Raw genomic sequence first — 16,272 nt, 5'->3', positions numbered from 1 at the left:
ACACCAAGAGATTTTGGTATTGGGCAGCTGACCTTATTGAAGAAGCAAGTCCAAGAGCCCTCTCCCAGCTTTCAAATGCCTAAAAGAGCAGTAAACCTGCATTTCCTCCAGACAGTGTCAGAGTTCTGGGAAACACAGGCTGCTTGCCTATGATTATGTTGCATTGCTGATTGTGCTTCTAGGTTCTTTGCATTGGTCCCACTGGCACAGGGAAGACTCTCACAATTGCGGACAAGCTCTTGAAGAACTTGCCTAACAAATACATCACCCACTTCCTGATGTTTTCAGCACGCACCTCTTCTAACCAAACCCAGGATCTCATCGACAGCAAACTGGATAAGAGGCAAGATTCCTTTCTGTGTGTGCAAAGGCAATATCCCTGAGCTCAGTGTTTCTATCAACTTGGCTATTTAGTTTCATCCCAAGACCTGAAGGGGCCCTGAGCACGTATAGCTGTGGATGACATGTAGGACACACGGCACATCTGAGCTGGGATTGTGAGAGCCAATAATAGCTTGTTATAATGGCAAGAAAGTGAGAAGGATTAGTGAGGGTCGGTAGAAGTTGCTCCAAATCTAGTTATTCCAGAAATACTACATTTCACAGCACAGGTGTTTGCAAATCCTGGTGTGGGATCTTTACAGAAAGTGATGAAGGGAGAAAATGTGACTGCCCACCCGCAATCCCACTCCCCACAGTAAACAGCTTCCATTTCACCTCCCTGGTCAGCCACTGGTTTGAAGTTTCCAACAGGTTCATGGGCTCAAGCTTTGCTTTTATTTGCACCCATTTACTCCTTGGCATTGTGCATAAGTAGACAAAATTTCACTTGGAGAGAAGCCAATGCCTTGAACATTGCTCCAGATCTTTTCCATGCAAAGGTCCTTACAAAGGAGTGTATCAAGTGTAAAAAAATAGCTGAAACTGTTAACTCAGGAAGCATCCAGAGGAAAAAGCCATGCATTTGAATCAAGTTAGAAGTACATTTCCTGTGTCCTGACACGGGTTCTGTCCTTGCAGGCGGAAGGGAGTGTTTGGGCCTCCAGTTGGTCGGTATTTCATATTTTTTATCGATGACTTGAACATGCCCATGCTGGAGCAGTATGGAGCCCAGCCACCCATCGAGCTGCTGCGGCAGTGGATGGACCACCAGGGCTGGTACGACCGGAAACAGATCGGTATGACCCAGATCCTTGGCCAGAGCTCTTGGCAAGAGTTGGCCTGTTAGAAATGTATACCTGCCGTGGAGACTTGTGGTGAGGATTTTTAGCTACAACTCAGCACTCATTCCTGATTTTGCACTCTCAAAGGTACTTTTAAGAAGCTGGTAGATATTAATTTTGTCTGTGCCATGGGACCTCCTGGAGGGGGAAGGAATCCTGTCACTCCACGCCTCACTCGCCATTTCAACTACCTCTCCTTCACTGAGATGGATGAGAGCAGCAAGAAGAAGATCTTCTCCACCATCCTTGGCAGCTGGATGGGTAAGTCCTGCAGAAAACTGCCACCTTCTCCTCATGTTGAAAGTCACCTTGATGACAATGGAGTTTGGAAGAGGAGCAATTAATATTGATGATCTGATCAAAGTGTTGAAAGCTGGACTTGCAGTAGTCACTCGAAGATGCTTTAAGGAAAGTGTTTTATGAGGCTTAGCAAACAGAGAGCTCATACCCTATTAGTCTCAGGGCCAAACTCTGCTGGTGAAAATCAGCAAACTTCAGCTTTGGTTTTCACAGTTGCAATATGTTATCCTATAGCCTGGGCCTTTCAAAGAGGATTTTGTTTGTGATGGGTGATGCAGATATTCTTAACCTCAGCAGGTAAAGCCAGAACTAATTTTTTTGTCTTTTTCTAGATGGATTCCTAGGAGAAAAAAGTTACAGAAATCCAGTGCGTAAGTAAGAGCAGAAAGATGAGAGAGACTGTGAACAGAGCAAGCTGGTGAGCACAGCATGGCACAGCTTACCTGTGCTTTCAGCAGACAGACACTTGTCCAGACAACAGCCTTCTGTGGAAGCAGAGCCTTCTGTTACTCTCCATCTGCTGCAGCCTGTGGACAGCTGAGCAGGGTGGATCTGAGCATGGTGCTACAGCCACCATGAAAAAATGGTTCATTTGGAGTGAAATTAGTCCTCTTATACTTGACAGGGTGGGAATTGAGGATCATCTTTTTAAATATGCCCTCATCTGCAAATCTGCCAGTAGAAAGGAGTGAGAATAGTCAGCTATGGGAGAAGCAAAGCAGAGGTCTCTGAGTGCTTGCAATATTCACAAGCACCGGTACCTGACTGTGATCTCAGGGGCACACTGAAACATCTAGCTGTGATTTAGAAAGAAATTAAAGGATTTTTGAAAGAATGCAAAAAAGTGCAAAATGCTGGGGTGTCACAGGGCTCTACTTCTCCAGGAGTGTTTGTAATAAACTTCACTGGGAGAAAAAAATAATTATGCTCTAAAACTGGCAGCTGTGTTTAAATCTTGCCAGACTATTGCATAAGAAATTATTCCTCAGTGGTTTTGCATTTGCTGAGCATAATGAATTGCAGGGGGTTTAGCTAAGAGGGCACTCACACCTTCTTGCTTAAAAGTAGCTGAGATTTCACTGCGGGAGTGCAAGGAAGGAGAAGGAAAACCTGTCTGGAATATTTCAGGTACACATCAATTACCTGTCTGGCAGCGCCTCCTCTGTTCCTGGGGGGCATGAAGTCTTCACACCACAGCATTCTTCCATGTCTAAATCTGGTTCACATTAGTTGATAAAACCCATTGGCAGCTGTCCACTGCAGTGAGCAGGTGCTTGGACAGGTCCCTCACTGTCTCTCAGAAAAAAACAGAAAAAAGTGTGTTCCTGCCCAAGTGCTAGCCAGCGCCTCTGCCACTCAGTGCCACCTTCCTGCACTGCAAGGACCTTCTCAGCCCAGAGTTACCATCTTGACATCCTCTCCAACTACTTGTGTCTCTGCAGCGGGAGCAGATGCAGTGAAGGACTTGAACGAGCCCCTAGTCGATGCCACGATCTCCGTGTATATGACCATCACATCCCAGCTGCTGCCCACACCAGCAAAGTCGCATTACACCTTCAACCTGAGAGACCTCTCAAAGGTGTTCCAGGGCATGCTCATGGCTGAGCCTGGCAAGGTTGAGGTGAGTCCTCCCATCAGCACAGCCCTGCCACTCAGGACAAGACCAGAAATCACAGATTCACAGAATGACTAGGTTGGAAGAGACCTTCAAGATCAAGTCCAACCCAACACCTCAACTAAACCATGGCACCCAGTGCCACATCCAATCTTCTTTTAAACACATCCAGGGGTGGTGACTCCACCACTTCCCCAGGCAGACCATTCCAGCACTTTATCACTCTTTCTGTAAAAAACTTTTTCCTAATATCCAACTTATATTTTCCTTGGCACAGCTTAAGACTGTCTCCTCTCGTTCTGTCAGTTGCTGCCTGGTGATAGAGACCAACCCCACCTGACTACAGCCACCTTTCAGGGAGTTGTAGAGAGTGACAAGTTCACCCCTGAGTCTCCTTTTCTCCAGGCTGAACACCCCCAGCTCCCTCAGCCATTCCTCACAGGGTTTGTGTTCCCAGCCCCTCACCAGCCTCGCTGCCTCCCCTGGATGTGCTCGAGCGTCTCAACGTCCTTCCCAAACTGAGGGCCCAGAACTGGACACGGCACTCAAGGTGTGGCCTCAGCAGTGCCAAGTACAGGGGCAGAATGACCTCTATGGTCCTGCTGGCCACACTATTCCTGATACAGGCCAGGTGCCATTGGCTTTCTTGGCTGCCATGTTCAGTCATGCTGCTGGCTCATGTTCAGTCAGCTGTCGACCAGTACCCCCAGGTCCCTTTCTGCCTGGGCACTGTCCAGCCACTCTGTCCCCAGCCTGTAACGTTGCAGGCGTTATTGTGGCCAAAATTTAGGACTCCGCACTTGGATTTAGTAAAGTTCATCCTATTGGACTCTGCCCATCTATCCAGCCATTCCAGGTCTCTCTGCAGAGCCCTCCTACAGATGGACACACACTCCCAGCTTAGTGTTGTCTGCAAATTTACTAATTTACTCAATACCCTCATCCATGTCATCAATAAAAATATTAAATAGAACTGGCCCTGGTACAGACCCCTGAGGGACACCACTAGTGACTGAAATGTTCTAGTTGAGGCCTCATTCACAGGCCTGCAAACAGGCTTCAATTTCCCATTGAAGATGCATTTTGATATTGCTCAAGGGGTGTGGTGGCCTCCCCTTTGGCTATTGCCTGGTACCAGTAGCAGGTAGACACCCTCTTCATCACAGTCCTTCCTTGGCATGGAAGCAGGTGAGTGGCCACAGGGAGTCAGTAGGACACAGCCCACCCATTCAGGCTGGATGGAGCAATGGGGAATCAGACAGGGACCAAGCAGGGGCAGAGGTGTTGTCCTATTACCTGCTTCTGCCCCTTCAGCTCTCCTGCGAACCTTGCTGTGCCTCCAGTCTGGCTAGTAGAGACTGAATTATCACAGGAAGTACTTAGGACCCTAAATACTATAGGTTCTGTGCTATCAGCCAATAAAAGGATCTTTCAAAAAACACACAAGAAAACTGTGCAAATTAAATCAAACTGGTGAAAGATAAGAATAAAGAACACATTTAAATCTCTCAAAGAAAGCCTGACATATGGACAAATAGAGGGGGATAAAGTGATGCTGTAATGAGCTCCACAAAGCAGCTGTTTTGACAAGAGTTGTTTTTGAGGGGAGAAGGAAAAGCAGCTTCCTCCGCCCAGTTCTTTCTCCGCTCCAGTTGCCTTGTAACAGGAGTGGAGCTGGCCACATGCTGGGCAGGAACCAGCTTTGCTGACAGCAATGCTCATAACACTTCTGTGCTTCTCTCACGGGGGCTGTTTTGCTGGGATTTCCTACCAGAACAAAGAGCACCTGCTGAGACTGTGGTACCACGAGAGCTGCCGGGTCTTCCGTGATCGCTTGGTCAGTGATGAGGACCGGACCTGGTTTGACAACCTAATGACGAAGAAGATGGAGGAGTTTGGCACCACTTTTGAGGAGGTCATTCCCACCCAGCCAGTTCTGTTTGGAGACTTCATGGAGCCAGGTGCCAATGTCAAAGTATACCAAGCAATCGACAGCCAGGATAAGGTAAGGACCCTGGGAATCACGTTGGGAAAAATGTCCTCATCTTCCCCAGTTTTCTACAAACAAAGGAAAACAGTAATAGTAACAATAGTGGTGCTTTAATTAGAGGGGTCTGAAACTACAAACCGTTCCAGGGCTCTCCTGTGAAATCCTACCACATTTATGAATAGTGGCTGTATTTGTTGTGATGGGCAGTTGAGGTGGAACAAGCTGTCTCTGCATTGCAATCCTGGAGGCAGCCTGCTATGCCAAATCTCCCAAATGAGTCACACTTGGGACTGAAAAGTGAAATTTGCTGGAAAGAAATGGCACATTACCCCCAAACAATACTACTTTTGCCATTAAAGACTTCACAATTGACCTTTACAAGTAATTAATGTTACTGCCAGACTCCCTGTTGGAGAAGATACTGGGAGTACTTGGATAGTGGTAATTAAGCAAAGGCAATGAGTGGTGCATTTTGCACTCATTATCAGAAACAGATGATTATTCTGTTGTCTCTCCTCTTGTGATAGCTGTGTGACAAGGGCTGGTAATTAACTGAGCTTTCCAACCCCTTCTGCAAAGTAGGTAGGCCTGTCCCCCACCGAGGTGAGTACAGCTGAGACAGCCAGACATAGAGGCAGCTGCACAATCCCCACTGATGCACACAGGACTTTGGCATCTAGGCAGGGATCTCAGCACTGTATGAATTCCAGCTGGTGTTAGTTTCCCAGCTTCACAGTGAGATTGCTGAGAGGGTAGGATCCAATCCCAGATGTCTTCATGCTTCATCTCCTTCTCTGGCCTGAGGGTGCTGTTGAAGAGAGCCCTGGGAAGGGCAAGAGGAACTGCTCCTGCAGCTATTCCATGTGATGGCTGGACTGGGAGAGGAGTGTGCTCCTTTACTCATCTACAGCCAGTGTTGCTTTCTTCCCCAGCACCTGTGCTTTCCAGCCAGAATGCTAACCACAGGATTCAGCAGCAGACAGTGGTCAGCTATAGAGCAAGGAAACTAACCCAGAGGGAGGCCCTGGAGCAGTATGGATCAGGCAGCTATAAGCTCTTTTATTTTGAACTACACCCTGCTGTTTCTCAAGGCAAACAGCACAGTTGGGAACAGCAGAGTGTAGTCATTTGCCTGAGTTAGTTTAAGGTCACCATTGAACAGCTGCTGCCACCACCACTAACTAAATTCAGCCCATCCAATGGCAGTTCCTTAGGAGCCCAGAGGAGAGCTGCTCCCAGACTCTGTTAAGCACCAGGCTCTGCTCTCCCCTACTCCTGGCTGTGCCAGCAGACAGTAACCTTCCCCCCAACCCCAATAACTGCTTTTATCTCAGCCACAACTGAATGTTTCTGCCCACAGCTGAAGCTGGTGATTGAGGACTACCTGGAGGAGTACAATCAAAGCAACACCCCAGAGCTGAAGCTTGTGCTGTTCATGGATGCGATCCAGCACATCTGCCGAATCAGCCGGATCCTGCGGCAGGCTCCAGGGAATGCTCTTCTGCTGGGTGTTGGGGGAAGTGGGAGACAGTCTCTCACCAGACTGGCATCTCACATGTAAGTAATGCACTCCCACCTATGCATGTGATGGGGAGCAGCTCCACTGGGGCTGTCTTCAGAGAATCTCTTTTTCTGCCCTTCCCAATGCCAGTTACGTGTTTTTCTGGCTGCTGACTCCTCAAATGAGTCAAGAGCTAGGACTCAGTTAACATGCACAGCTGCACTGGGTTTCTGGCTAGCTCAGGTGTCTCTGCTTTGTGTAAAACCTGCTCCTGGGTTGGTAGCTGTCCTTGGTGCACAAGGACATGTGTGTGCTCAGGACTCACAGTAACAGAAGAACTTGCTTGAGTCCTTTCACTCGGAGTCCACAAGACATACTGGGCGTTGACAGAAGAGAATGTTTTAATTTGATGTAACTCCACAGGCCTCTTTTTCCTTCAGGGCAGAAAATGAATGTTTCCAGATTGAACTGTCCAAAAATTATGGCATGACCGAATGGCGAGATGATGTGAGGAAGGTCATGATGAAGGCAGGCCTTCAAAGTCTACCCAAGACCTTCCTATTTGTAGACACACAGGTACAGGACTATTAGCATGGTGGATTCCATCTCAAAAGCAGTCAGAAACACATCTCTAAGCCTAATAAATTCCCCTACAGAGTATTAAGGAACTTGACAAAACCAGACACAACTTGTATTTCTTCAGTAGCCCATATCTTATAAAATAGCTCCAGGGAAACTAGAGGTGGTGCATTTATTGCTAGAGGGTCTGTAGAGCTGTGTGTGAGTGGGTGGATTCTTCTCTTGCTCAAGGAAACTTCTTTCAGCTCCACCCAAAGGTTTGGTGGGTACATAGGTTTTAGCTGTCTGAAACTAAGCACTATTGGCCACTGATATTAGGAGTCCTAAGTAAAATGATTGTTTTCCTTTTCAAAAAGAGAGTAAGTTTAGGACCTTATGCCTGCTGGTCCCAGAGGATAATGCTGGCTGTAAACTGTAACTTGCTAATGAGTAGGCCAATTTCCACTTCTGGGATCACAGTTATGTTCCCCATAGGCTTTTTTACTGCCTTCATTATCATAGGAACCATTCCCTTGTGGCAGAGCCCTAAGCAGTGAGATGAGCATCAGTCAAATGCTACTTGTTCTTGCAGCCTTTCCCCTGCAGTGAGAAGCATATGTGGGAGCACAGGGGCCCAAGAGGGTAAATTTAGTCAAGGAGATGGATGCTGTGTATTTCTGATGTAGCAAAGGTGGAGAGGTGAATGTAGCGCTGGAGGGAGATCGTCCCACAGCCTGTGACACATCCCTACAATTACTCTGTCTCCCACATTGATAAGCTTTATTTTAATAATGAAGTGTTCTGTGCTGGAGGAACAAAGACCTGGAGCAACCAAGGTGTCTGGAGTCTGGCTGCAGAGGCAGGGAGCAAGAGCCTGAGCTCAATTTGTCTGTAAGGAGACAGGGAATGGACAGAAGGATATTTGTTCTCAAACACACCCCCTCACCCCTGAAATATGGCTGTTTAATTGGAAGTGCTGGACAAGAATTAGGGTGTGCCTTTCTGGAGCCAAATCATCACAAAAATTGTTTCCTATTACTGAGGCTGAGGGCTGTATTTATGCAGAAATTATCTCCATGGCATGTGAGACATGAGTGTCTTCTGACTTAAGAAACTGCTTTTTTTTTTTTTTTTACTATCTACTTAGATTAAAAGTGAGTCCTTCCTCGAAGATATCAACAACTTGCTCAACTCTGGTGACATTCCCAACATTTACAACCCCGAGGACCAAGACCAGATCATGACAGCTATGAAGCCTATTGTTCGAGATCTGGGGCAGCAGCCCACCAAAGCCAATTTGATGGCTGCATACACAGCACGGGTTCGCAGCAATATCCACATGGTCCTGTGCATGAGGTACACTTCAGGCCTACAACTCCATGCTTTTAATGCTAGTTATTCCTTCTTTATCCTTTGCCTTTCATCACTGTGTAATGGGATCTTTATTTCCAAGCCCCAGCCTTTGGAGAAGGAGGAAGAATAGGAGTATGGTTTGCATAACACCTTCCCCTAGGACTAGATTTTCTTTTTTTATTATTTTTTACTCTTTGTTGGTCTCAAGATGAAGTTTGAATTTTTCAAGAGTATGATTATATGTGATTCAGATTAAACACAAGGTTCCTCCTCCTCCTCTCTGCACCATTGAGCTATTTGTTACATACATATCTTGCTTGAATTTGGGGCTCAGTTGCTCCATGTTCACTCATTAATCCAATGCATAGTCCATAACCAGCTTGCTCCCTTGCAGGAGGGATACCAGAAGGTACAGGGCATTCTCAGTGCAAGAACAAGTAGAAAAATCAGGGCTATGGTTATGGTTTGGTGATGTGATCTTTGCACACACCTGCTTGAAATAAACTTCAGAGCACATTTATTTTTTTATCCCTTAAGTTTGTCCCTAGAGAGAGACCCATAAAACATCACCCTTCTACCATCTTAATACTTCCAGAATATCCCAAGCCAAGGAATGAGCTCAGACATGCACCTTTGGGCATGCAGCTCACTGCCTGAACTGTCATTCCCCTTTTCCCTCCTTCCCTGGGTGTATTCCTGTCCCTCTTGCTCCACAAAGTATCAGGGTGGTTCTGCAGAAGGAAAGATATTTTGTCCTTGTATGTAGAGCCAGCTGTAACACATCTCTGCACGCCTTGCCCTCAGCCCGATCGGAGAAGTGTTCCGTGCACGCTTGAGGCAGTTCCCCTCTCTTGTGAACTGCTGTACCATCGACTGGTTCAATGAGTGGCCTGCTGAAGCCCTGCAGAGCGTTGCTTCCTCCTTCCTGAGTGAACTCCCACTCCTGGGCAGCGGTAACGACGATATGGACGGGATGGTACGTGCCACACACGAGGATACTCTGCTCCCATGTGCTCGGTGTGCTGTGTCGCTGCATACACCAAGACAACAGAAGCAGGGCACACCTTCAGAAGTGTCCTACCCTGCAGCAGAAATGTTCCATGGCAGGATCATTCAAATGCAGAGCTGCATAGCTTTTGTATGCCTTGAAACGGGCTGAGCCATTTGCCAGCCCTCTGTGGCACTAAAGCCCCCCACATGCATGAGCTCTGCTGTGACTGTATAGTTGGTTCTTCATAAGCCCCTTTTGCTCTCTCTGAGCATCACATAGATTTGCCTTTCACATGTTCAGTACTGAATGTTTCTTTCCTTTCCTTATTTCTTTCCTTTCTCCTTGTAGATTCAAGTATGTGTAGCAATCCACCAGAGTGTGGCAAAGAAGTGCCAGTTGTTCCTAGCACAACTGGGCAGACACAATTATGTCACTCCCAAAAGCTACCTGGAGTTCCTCAGCATCTTCAGTTCCCTCATTGGAAAGAAGCAACAGGAACTGAAGACGGCCAAGAACAGGATGCAAAGTGGGCTAGACAAGGTTTGTCCCTCATACCCAGGAAAGTTTTGGGGCCACCCCTTATGCAGTGGGGCCACCCTCTGAGCAGTGTATTTACAGCTGCAGACATGCATTAAGATGTCCTACACATGTCCTGTGTAATAGGAAAAAACTCAGGCTAAAGCAAGTAAGAACTATGCCTTCTGCCAGGGCCAGGCTTTCTGAAGGTCTGAGTAGTCTGTAACAGCTCTAAAGAATAATGATCCCCAGTCTTTGGGGACCACAGACCTCTGTGTAGCTCAGCTCTCAGGATGTTCCTTATTAACCTTGTAATTGAAAGCCTTCTAACAGAAACATTATTCTGCTGCCTCATTGCCACAAGCTTATGAAGTAATGCTTAACATGTGCAGGCAACATGAGGACTACTGTTTATAAGCACACAACAGTGTCAGATTGTTGCTTAAGCAGGAGCCAGGGCAAGACCTGTGCTTTGGGCAGCCCAACGCTTGGCAGGGAGCACCCTCCAGAGCAGCACAGCCTCTTCCTAGGGCTTTCCATGGCTGCTGCCCCTGCTCTTACCTCTGCTTTGCTCCCATAGCTCCTGCGAACAGCAGAGGATGTAGCGAAGATGCAGGAGGAGCTGGAGTCCTCCCGCCCTCTCCTGGCACAGGCAGCCAAGGACACCGAGGCAACCATAGAACAGATAAAGGTACAGCTGCTGGGCAGCCCTGCACTGTCTGATTCTGACTGCTCAGACTGGACTGGACACGGGCTGGAGGGGCCTGGCAGAGATTGTGCAAATTCCTGCTTGATCAGAGCTAAAAGCACTGCAGATTGGCATGGCAGATATTTGTGCAGAGCTGCACTGACAGCAAAAATTGCCTCCTGCTGGGGTCCTGCTCTGCTGCTGGTGAGCACCATTTGTTGCAGAAGCAATGGCTCCCGTGCCCCTGTCTAAAGCACCACCCAGGGTCAGTCAGCCGAGCTCCCAGGCCCTTGCAAGCACAGTCTAGCAACACTAACACAATCCTGAGGTGGCCTAAGCAGCTCTAAGCCAGACTCATTGTTGAACAGGATCATTCCTCCACATCCCATTCCCAGGGAGCTGATCCAGCTGCAGCCTGCCCCCCAAACCTCAAAGACCATCACACAGTCGCTCATGCCACTTCAGAAGAGGGAACTGTGCTGAGTTAGCTGTCACTGCCTTCTCTCCTTGTGTTCCTCCCTGCCTATCTCCTGCTTTGGGGTGGCCACACTGGGACAGTGAACGGGGACACTAATATAATACAGCTCTGCATGCAGAGTGGAAAGAATCTGCAACCACCTAAATTCCCACACAGCAGATAAGGATTTGGCTTTATTCCACATTTCCTTTATGCCTCTGGTAGTGTTTTAACCCTTGGGGTATGCAGAAGTGGCAGTTTTAGAAACAAACCCCTAAGCATATCTTCCTATTCCTCCATCTCCCTACAAATTTGCAACCCTATGCATCCTCTACTTGTGCCAATAGGAAAATGGGCAGAGCACCTAATCCCTGCAAGACTAACATAATTTCAGGCACAGCCAGAGCTGGAGCTTGTGGATGGTTTATACAGGCTGACAAAAACCTTCTCCCAGTATGGTGCAGGAAGGGCATCCTCTGCAGCAGTTAGGTCCCTGAGGTCTGCTGGAAGAAGACACACAAGCTGCCAGGACAGCTGTGATCCTTTTCTAGCAGTTCCAAGCCAAGCTCTGCCTCCAGCATGCTTCTGAGGCTATCTCTGATGTTGCAGGTGGACACAGCTGTGGCTGAAGAGACAAGAAGTGCTGTGCAGGCTGAGGAGGCAAAGGCCAATGAGAAAGCTCAGACAGCCCAAGCCATTGCAGATGATGCTCAGAAGGACTTGGCTGAAGCCCTCCCAGCCCTGGATGCTGCTCTTGCCAGCCTGAAGAACCTCAACAGAAATGATGTTACAGAGGTAACTGTGTCAAGGGAGAGGGTGGCAGAGCTGGGTCTGGTCAAGGACAGCATCTCCCTTTGCAGCAGCTGCCTTTCAATAGTCTTGCAACATCCTCAGCCTTTTCCTCTACCCATCCGCCCCCCTGGGCTCACTCTGGGCCACTGCCCATGCAGCTTCTCACCAATGCAAATTGAAGGTAAGAAAGGCAGTAAGTGGCCCCTGGGTGTTTCTAGCATGTCCTGGAGATGCTGTGGGGGAGGGCTCACCCCACATGCCTGTCCACAGCGGTAGGCAGCAGCTACCACCAAGCAACCCCAAGTACTGACTGTGCAACACAGGGACAGAGCTGGCAGCACACTGAACCTGCAGGCTCTTTGAAAAGGGATCCATCACAGGCAGAGAAGAAACAGCAGGCTGAATTCAAGGAATACTGGCTTGAAATAGGCTAGTGAGAGAAAGAAGGGTGATTCTGAGCCTGCAAGCATTACAGCCAAGACAGCACACTCAATAAGTACAGATTTCACCACACGGGGACAGGCTTATTGATCTGCATTTGTGAGTAACAGACCTTTTTATTCTCCCAAAAACACACAAAACTCCTTTCCTCAGAAAGTGGGGAAAGACACAGACAGTGTTGGTCCACTTGCCCCCAGCACCCATCCTTTTGTAGAGCTGGCACAGGAAGTGTCTTGTCTATCCAAGGCTTCCAATGCCACAAGATGCATCAATTTCTTATACCTCATCTACACCAGCCCCCAGAAACTCTGTATTTAAGGATTAAGCTCCTAGTTTCTTTTAAATCCAGCTGCCAGGTCATTACCCACATAACCTGTCACCGGAGCAGAGACACCAGCGTTCTCTCCCAGACCAGAATTAGCCCAACCAAAAGAGGGCACCACTACTGTGGCAGGGAGCAGGGATCTCTTTGACCTACTCCTTTCCATAGGGCAGCTCCTTCGGGGGTCCCTTGGAGGAAGCTGATGCCTGCTTCTCCAGCTCCTCCACCACCTCTCTCAGCCGATCCTCATTGCAGTAAAAATGCACATAAAGGTTGCGCTCTGCCTGCAGGATGGGGTTCTCCAGAGACCTGCGCTTGACCTCCAAGTCACTCAGGAGGTCTGTCAGCTTTTGGTAGAGGTCATCCTCCATGATGACCAATTGCTGCATCAGCTCAGAGATCTCCTAAGGGACAGAGCCCAAACTCATGTGAAAATGGAGAAATAAGGGGATCTTCCTAATGCCTGTGGAACAGCTCAGCCCTCCAGATACAAACTACCCACCCAGCTCTCCAAACCCTCCCAGTCCAAGGAGCAGAGGTGGCTTACTGGCACACCTTGCCTAAGGCACCCCATCTCAACACTGAGCAGCACATGTGAGACACAGTGAGAATCACCTTTGTCCCATAGCCAGCCGCTGCCTCACTGGAGGGTTTTTGGGACAAGGCAAGGATCAGGCCAACCTCCCCTCCCTCTGTGGCTGAGAGGCAGTGAGGTGTCCCCCCTGCACCCATGGAGGATGGCAGAGGGCCCCCAGTGCTTACCTGCTGCCACCCAGCAAGGCCCAGGGGAGGAGGAGCGCTTCCTTACCGGTGAGGAGACCTGCAGCTGGTTGGAGCTGTTGTACAGCTGGTGATAGAGCACTTCCATGGAGGACTCCAGGGCAGACACCTGGGGCATAGGAGCTTCCAGCTGGGCTTCCAGTGCCCTCTTGTCCTGAACCAGCTGGGAGCACTTGGCTGCCAAGGCCGCATAGCTGCGGAAGGGCTGCTGCTTCTTCTGATCTTTCCCCATCAGCATGTCCCAGAGCCTGTAAGAGGGGACAGCCAACCAGAGCTGTGAGTGCAGCACCAGCACTGAGCAAGAACAGGGCTCTGAGGTTGTTGTGCACTGTAAGACTGGGATACAAATGGATGTGTGTCAGCAATGAGAAGACAGCCACTCCTGGTGAGCATCCCATGTCATGGAGCTCTAGGAAGAGCACCATAAAGGAGCAGGCTGGCTCAAGAGCCAGTGTGTGATTTCTTTTTGGCAGACGCCAGCACCAGCTACTCCAAAACTGTGTGGGGAAGACTGAGAAGACCCAGTCAATGCAGGACACCTAGTCAAAGAAAGGTTTTGCTCTAAGCAGCTTGTGGTTTCTTGTGGCCCAGTACCCCTTCTCCATGGCTGAGGACTTGCCTCTATACTCTCTACCTTAATAATCTAGAAAAAACTTCTGTTCTCTGTACTTATTCCATTCTCCATTATTTTGCTTCATCAGTCCAAGCCAGCCAGAAAGAAGCAGATCTGGGGCATTTCACACCACCATGGAGTCACAGTGGCTCTGGACTGGCAGAAGAGCACTGCTAGTCTATCTGGTAGCTTGGGTCCGCTGCCTGTCTCAGCCATTCCCATGCCACTGTCCCCACACCTAGTTTGTTCTTCAAGCTCAGACCCCCCAGGCCCTTACCGTACAGCAGTGAGGTCTTTGGGGTCTATCCATTTGCGTGGATGACCCTTCGGGGAGGGCCTGGCATCTCTGAAGTAGATCTGCTGCTTCTGCAGCCTGGTCTGGGATTCCCTTGTGATGGTTTCGATCTTCTCCAGCCAAGCAGCCTTCTGTTCCAGCTCCTTCCTCTCCCGTTTCAGCTGGAGCTCCAGCAGGTCCAGGCGGCTGTGCTGGCTCAACAGCCATGCCGCCGCCTCCTCCTGCCTCCTGGCAGTGTTCTGGAGGCGGGCAACTTCCAGGCTGAAGTGCTTGTGCAGGATGGGCAGGCGAAAGCGGCGGGCCTCTGCCTTCAGCAGGGGCGGCAGCTGGTGCGTCAGAGTCTGCGCGATGTCGAAACGCAGGGCGCGGAGCTGCCTCTGGAGCACGGCAGCCTGGCTCTGGAGCTCAGCCTCGACGGCCTGCTGTGCAGGGGGACACAAACAGCCTGGTGACACTGCGCTGCCTGGCTCTGCCACCCCCTCCCAACTTGTCAGCTGTGCTCCAGTGGTCAGCAGGAGGGACAGGCAGACCCTGCTACATAGGATGATGGAGGAATGGGGGCACTAGCCATACCTGATTACCCTCAAGAGCTTTCAGAGTCCTCTGGGCCCACTCCAGCGCAGCTTGGGCACCTTCCACTTTTGCTGCTGTGACTATAACCTCCCTCCGGGCACAGATATGTGCTGTCTCAATTCGGCCCAGCTCCTTCCAGAAGCTGTCTTGGTCCTCCAGCAGCTCAACTTCATCAGTCCCAAGACTTTTTGGCATTGATGTTCTCTTGGTGTCCTTTCTCTCTGTGACTTCCTGGCTGCGATCTCTCTCCACACTCTCCGTGTCTCTCTCATTCCCTCCCTCCACTAGGAGCTCTGCCTTTGAGCCTTGGATCAATTTTCCCCAGCTTGCTGGTGCCACCCTCCACAGTGTTTTTGTGCATTCTTGATAAGGAGCTCCTTTTCTTTCTTCTGGTATTTCACAATATGAGTCCATTTGTGTCTCAGCCTCCAGCGCTTCCCTCAGGCTGCTCTCTCCCTGTGCACTTGCTTCCCAAACATCTGGAGCCTGAACACTCTCTGGTAGGACCTGCTGGATGAAGCTCTCAAATGCATCAGTGGCCTTTTGTTCTTGCTCCAGGTAAGGAGCAAGATCTATCTGGCACAGCAGTGTTGGCAGCTGGCCCATCCCCATGTTCCCAGGACACTCTGACACCTGCTTTGCAGCCTTGCTGACCTGGCTCAAGACAGCTCTGGTTTTGAAGATCTTTGCTTTCAAGTCCATATGAGCCACCCTCAACTCCTGCTTCACCAATTTCTCCTGCTCCTCCAAGTACTTCTGCTCTTGCTGCAGCTTGTTCGTCCAAGCCATCAGTTTCCTGTACCTCCAGAGCTGGCAGTCACGATAGTGCTTCAGCTCCTGAAACTCCTGCTGCAGGGCCTCTTGAGAGGACCCCTCATCCACTATCGAGCTCAGGAGCTGTGGGGCCTGGCAGCACATCTGCAGGGCCTTCTCCAAGGCATCACCTTCCAAGATGGGTTTGCCTGCAGCCAGCAGGGCTTCATAGGCCTTCACTTCAGCTGGGCTCAGCACATTCTCCTCACCCACCATGCTGCAGAACCACTCGAGGAACTGCTTTGTCTCAGGGCAGTCAAAGAGCCACTCGAAGTCCTTCTCACAGAGGGTGTCTGCATGGGGGTAGATCAGCCTCAGCTTTGCCATAAAGTCCGCTGCTCTGTTGACAGTCTCCAGTGGGAAGGCCTGGGAATACCTCCAGCTGAACATGGCAAGGATGGTCAGCACTAGAAGGGAAAAAGCAGGAGTCATCCTCAGAGGTCCTGAACAC

The 16,272-nt window shown here is 49.5% G+C and overlaps 2 protein-coding genes across 2 annotated transcripts in view; one reads left to right on the top strand and one right to left on the bottom strand.

Annotated features, from left to right (window-relative positions):
- Positions 1-16,272, top strand: part of DNAH1 (dynein axonemal heavy chain 1) — a 71,982-nt gene that overhangs the window by 43,640 nt on the left and 12,070 nt on the right. The window contains exons 43-55 of the mRNA XM_053989438.1: positions 183-343; positions 1,021-1,178; positions 1,311-1,484; positions 1,856-1,894; positions 2,966-3,144; positions 4,913-5,143; positions 6,489-6,685; positions 7,070-7,205; positions 8,335-8,543; positions 9,345-9,516; positions 9,880-10,071; positions 10,628-10,738; positions 11,802-11,987. Of these exons, the coding sequence (XP_053845413.1) occupies positions 183-343; positions 1,021-1,178; positions 1,311-1,484; positions 1,856-1,894; positions 2,966-3,144; positions 4,913-5,143; positions 6,489-6,685; positions 7,070-7,205; positions 8,335-8,543; positions 9,345-9,516; positions 9,880-10,071; positions 10,628-10,738; positions 11,802-11,987 (2,145 nt within the window). The remainder of the gene's footprint in view (positions 1-182; positions 344-1,020; positions 1,179-1,310; positions 1,485-1,855; positions 1,895-2,965; positions 3,145-4,912; positions 5,144-6,488; positions 6,686-7,069; positions 7,206-8,334; positions 8,544-9,344; positions 9,517-9,879; positions 10,072-10,627; positions 10,739-11,801; positions 11,988-16,272) is intronic.
- On the bottom strand, positions 12,900-16,253 carry LOC128813952 (HAUS augmin-like complex subunit 3). The gene is made up of 4 exons (XM_053989439.1): positions 15,009-16,253; positions 14,418-14,857; positions 13,556-13,775; positions 12,900-13,151 (listed from the first exon to the last, which is right to left on the bottom strand). Exons 1-4 carry the CDS (start codon positions 16,251-16,253, stop codon positions 12,900-12,902), a joined length of 2,157 nt encoding a protein of 718 aa, XP_053845414.1.

This window comes from Vidua macroura, chromosome 13, assembly GCF_024509145.1.
Source record: "Vidua macroura isolate BioBank_ID:100142 chromosome 13, ASM2450914v1, whole genome shotgun sequence".
Taxonomy (NCBI): Eukaryota; Metazoa; Chordata; class Aves; order Passeriformes; family Viduidae; genus Vidua; species Vidua macroura.
The sequence above is the reverse complement of the archived record's forward strand: the minus strand, read 5'-3'. Positions and strand labels throughout refer to the sequence as shown.

Excerpts from the sequence above, each read along its gene's own strand:
- LOC128813952 (XM_053989439.1), bottom strand. The coding sequence starts at position 16,253 with ATGACTCCTGCTTTTTCCCTTCTAGTGCTGACCATCCTTGCCATGTTC. Across the intron at positions 13,776-14,417 it reads AAAGACCTCACTGCTGTACG|GCTCTGGGACATGCTGATGG; the intron begins GTAAGGGCCTGG and ends CCCCTCTTACAG. Across the intron at positions 13,152-13,555 it reads AGCTGCAGGTCTCCTCACCG|GAGATCTCTGAGCTGATGCA; the intron begins GTAAGGAAGCGC and ends TCTGTCCCTTAG.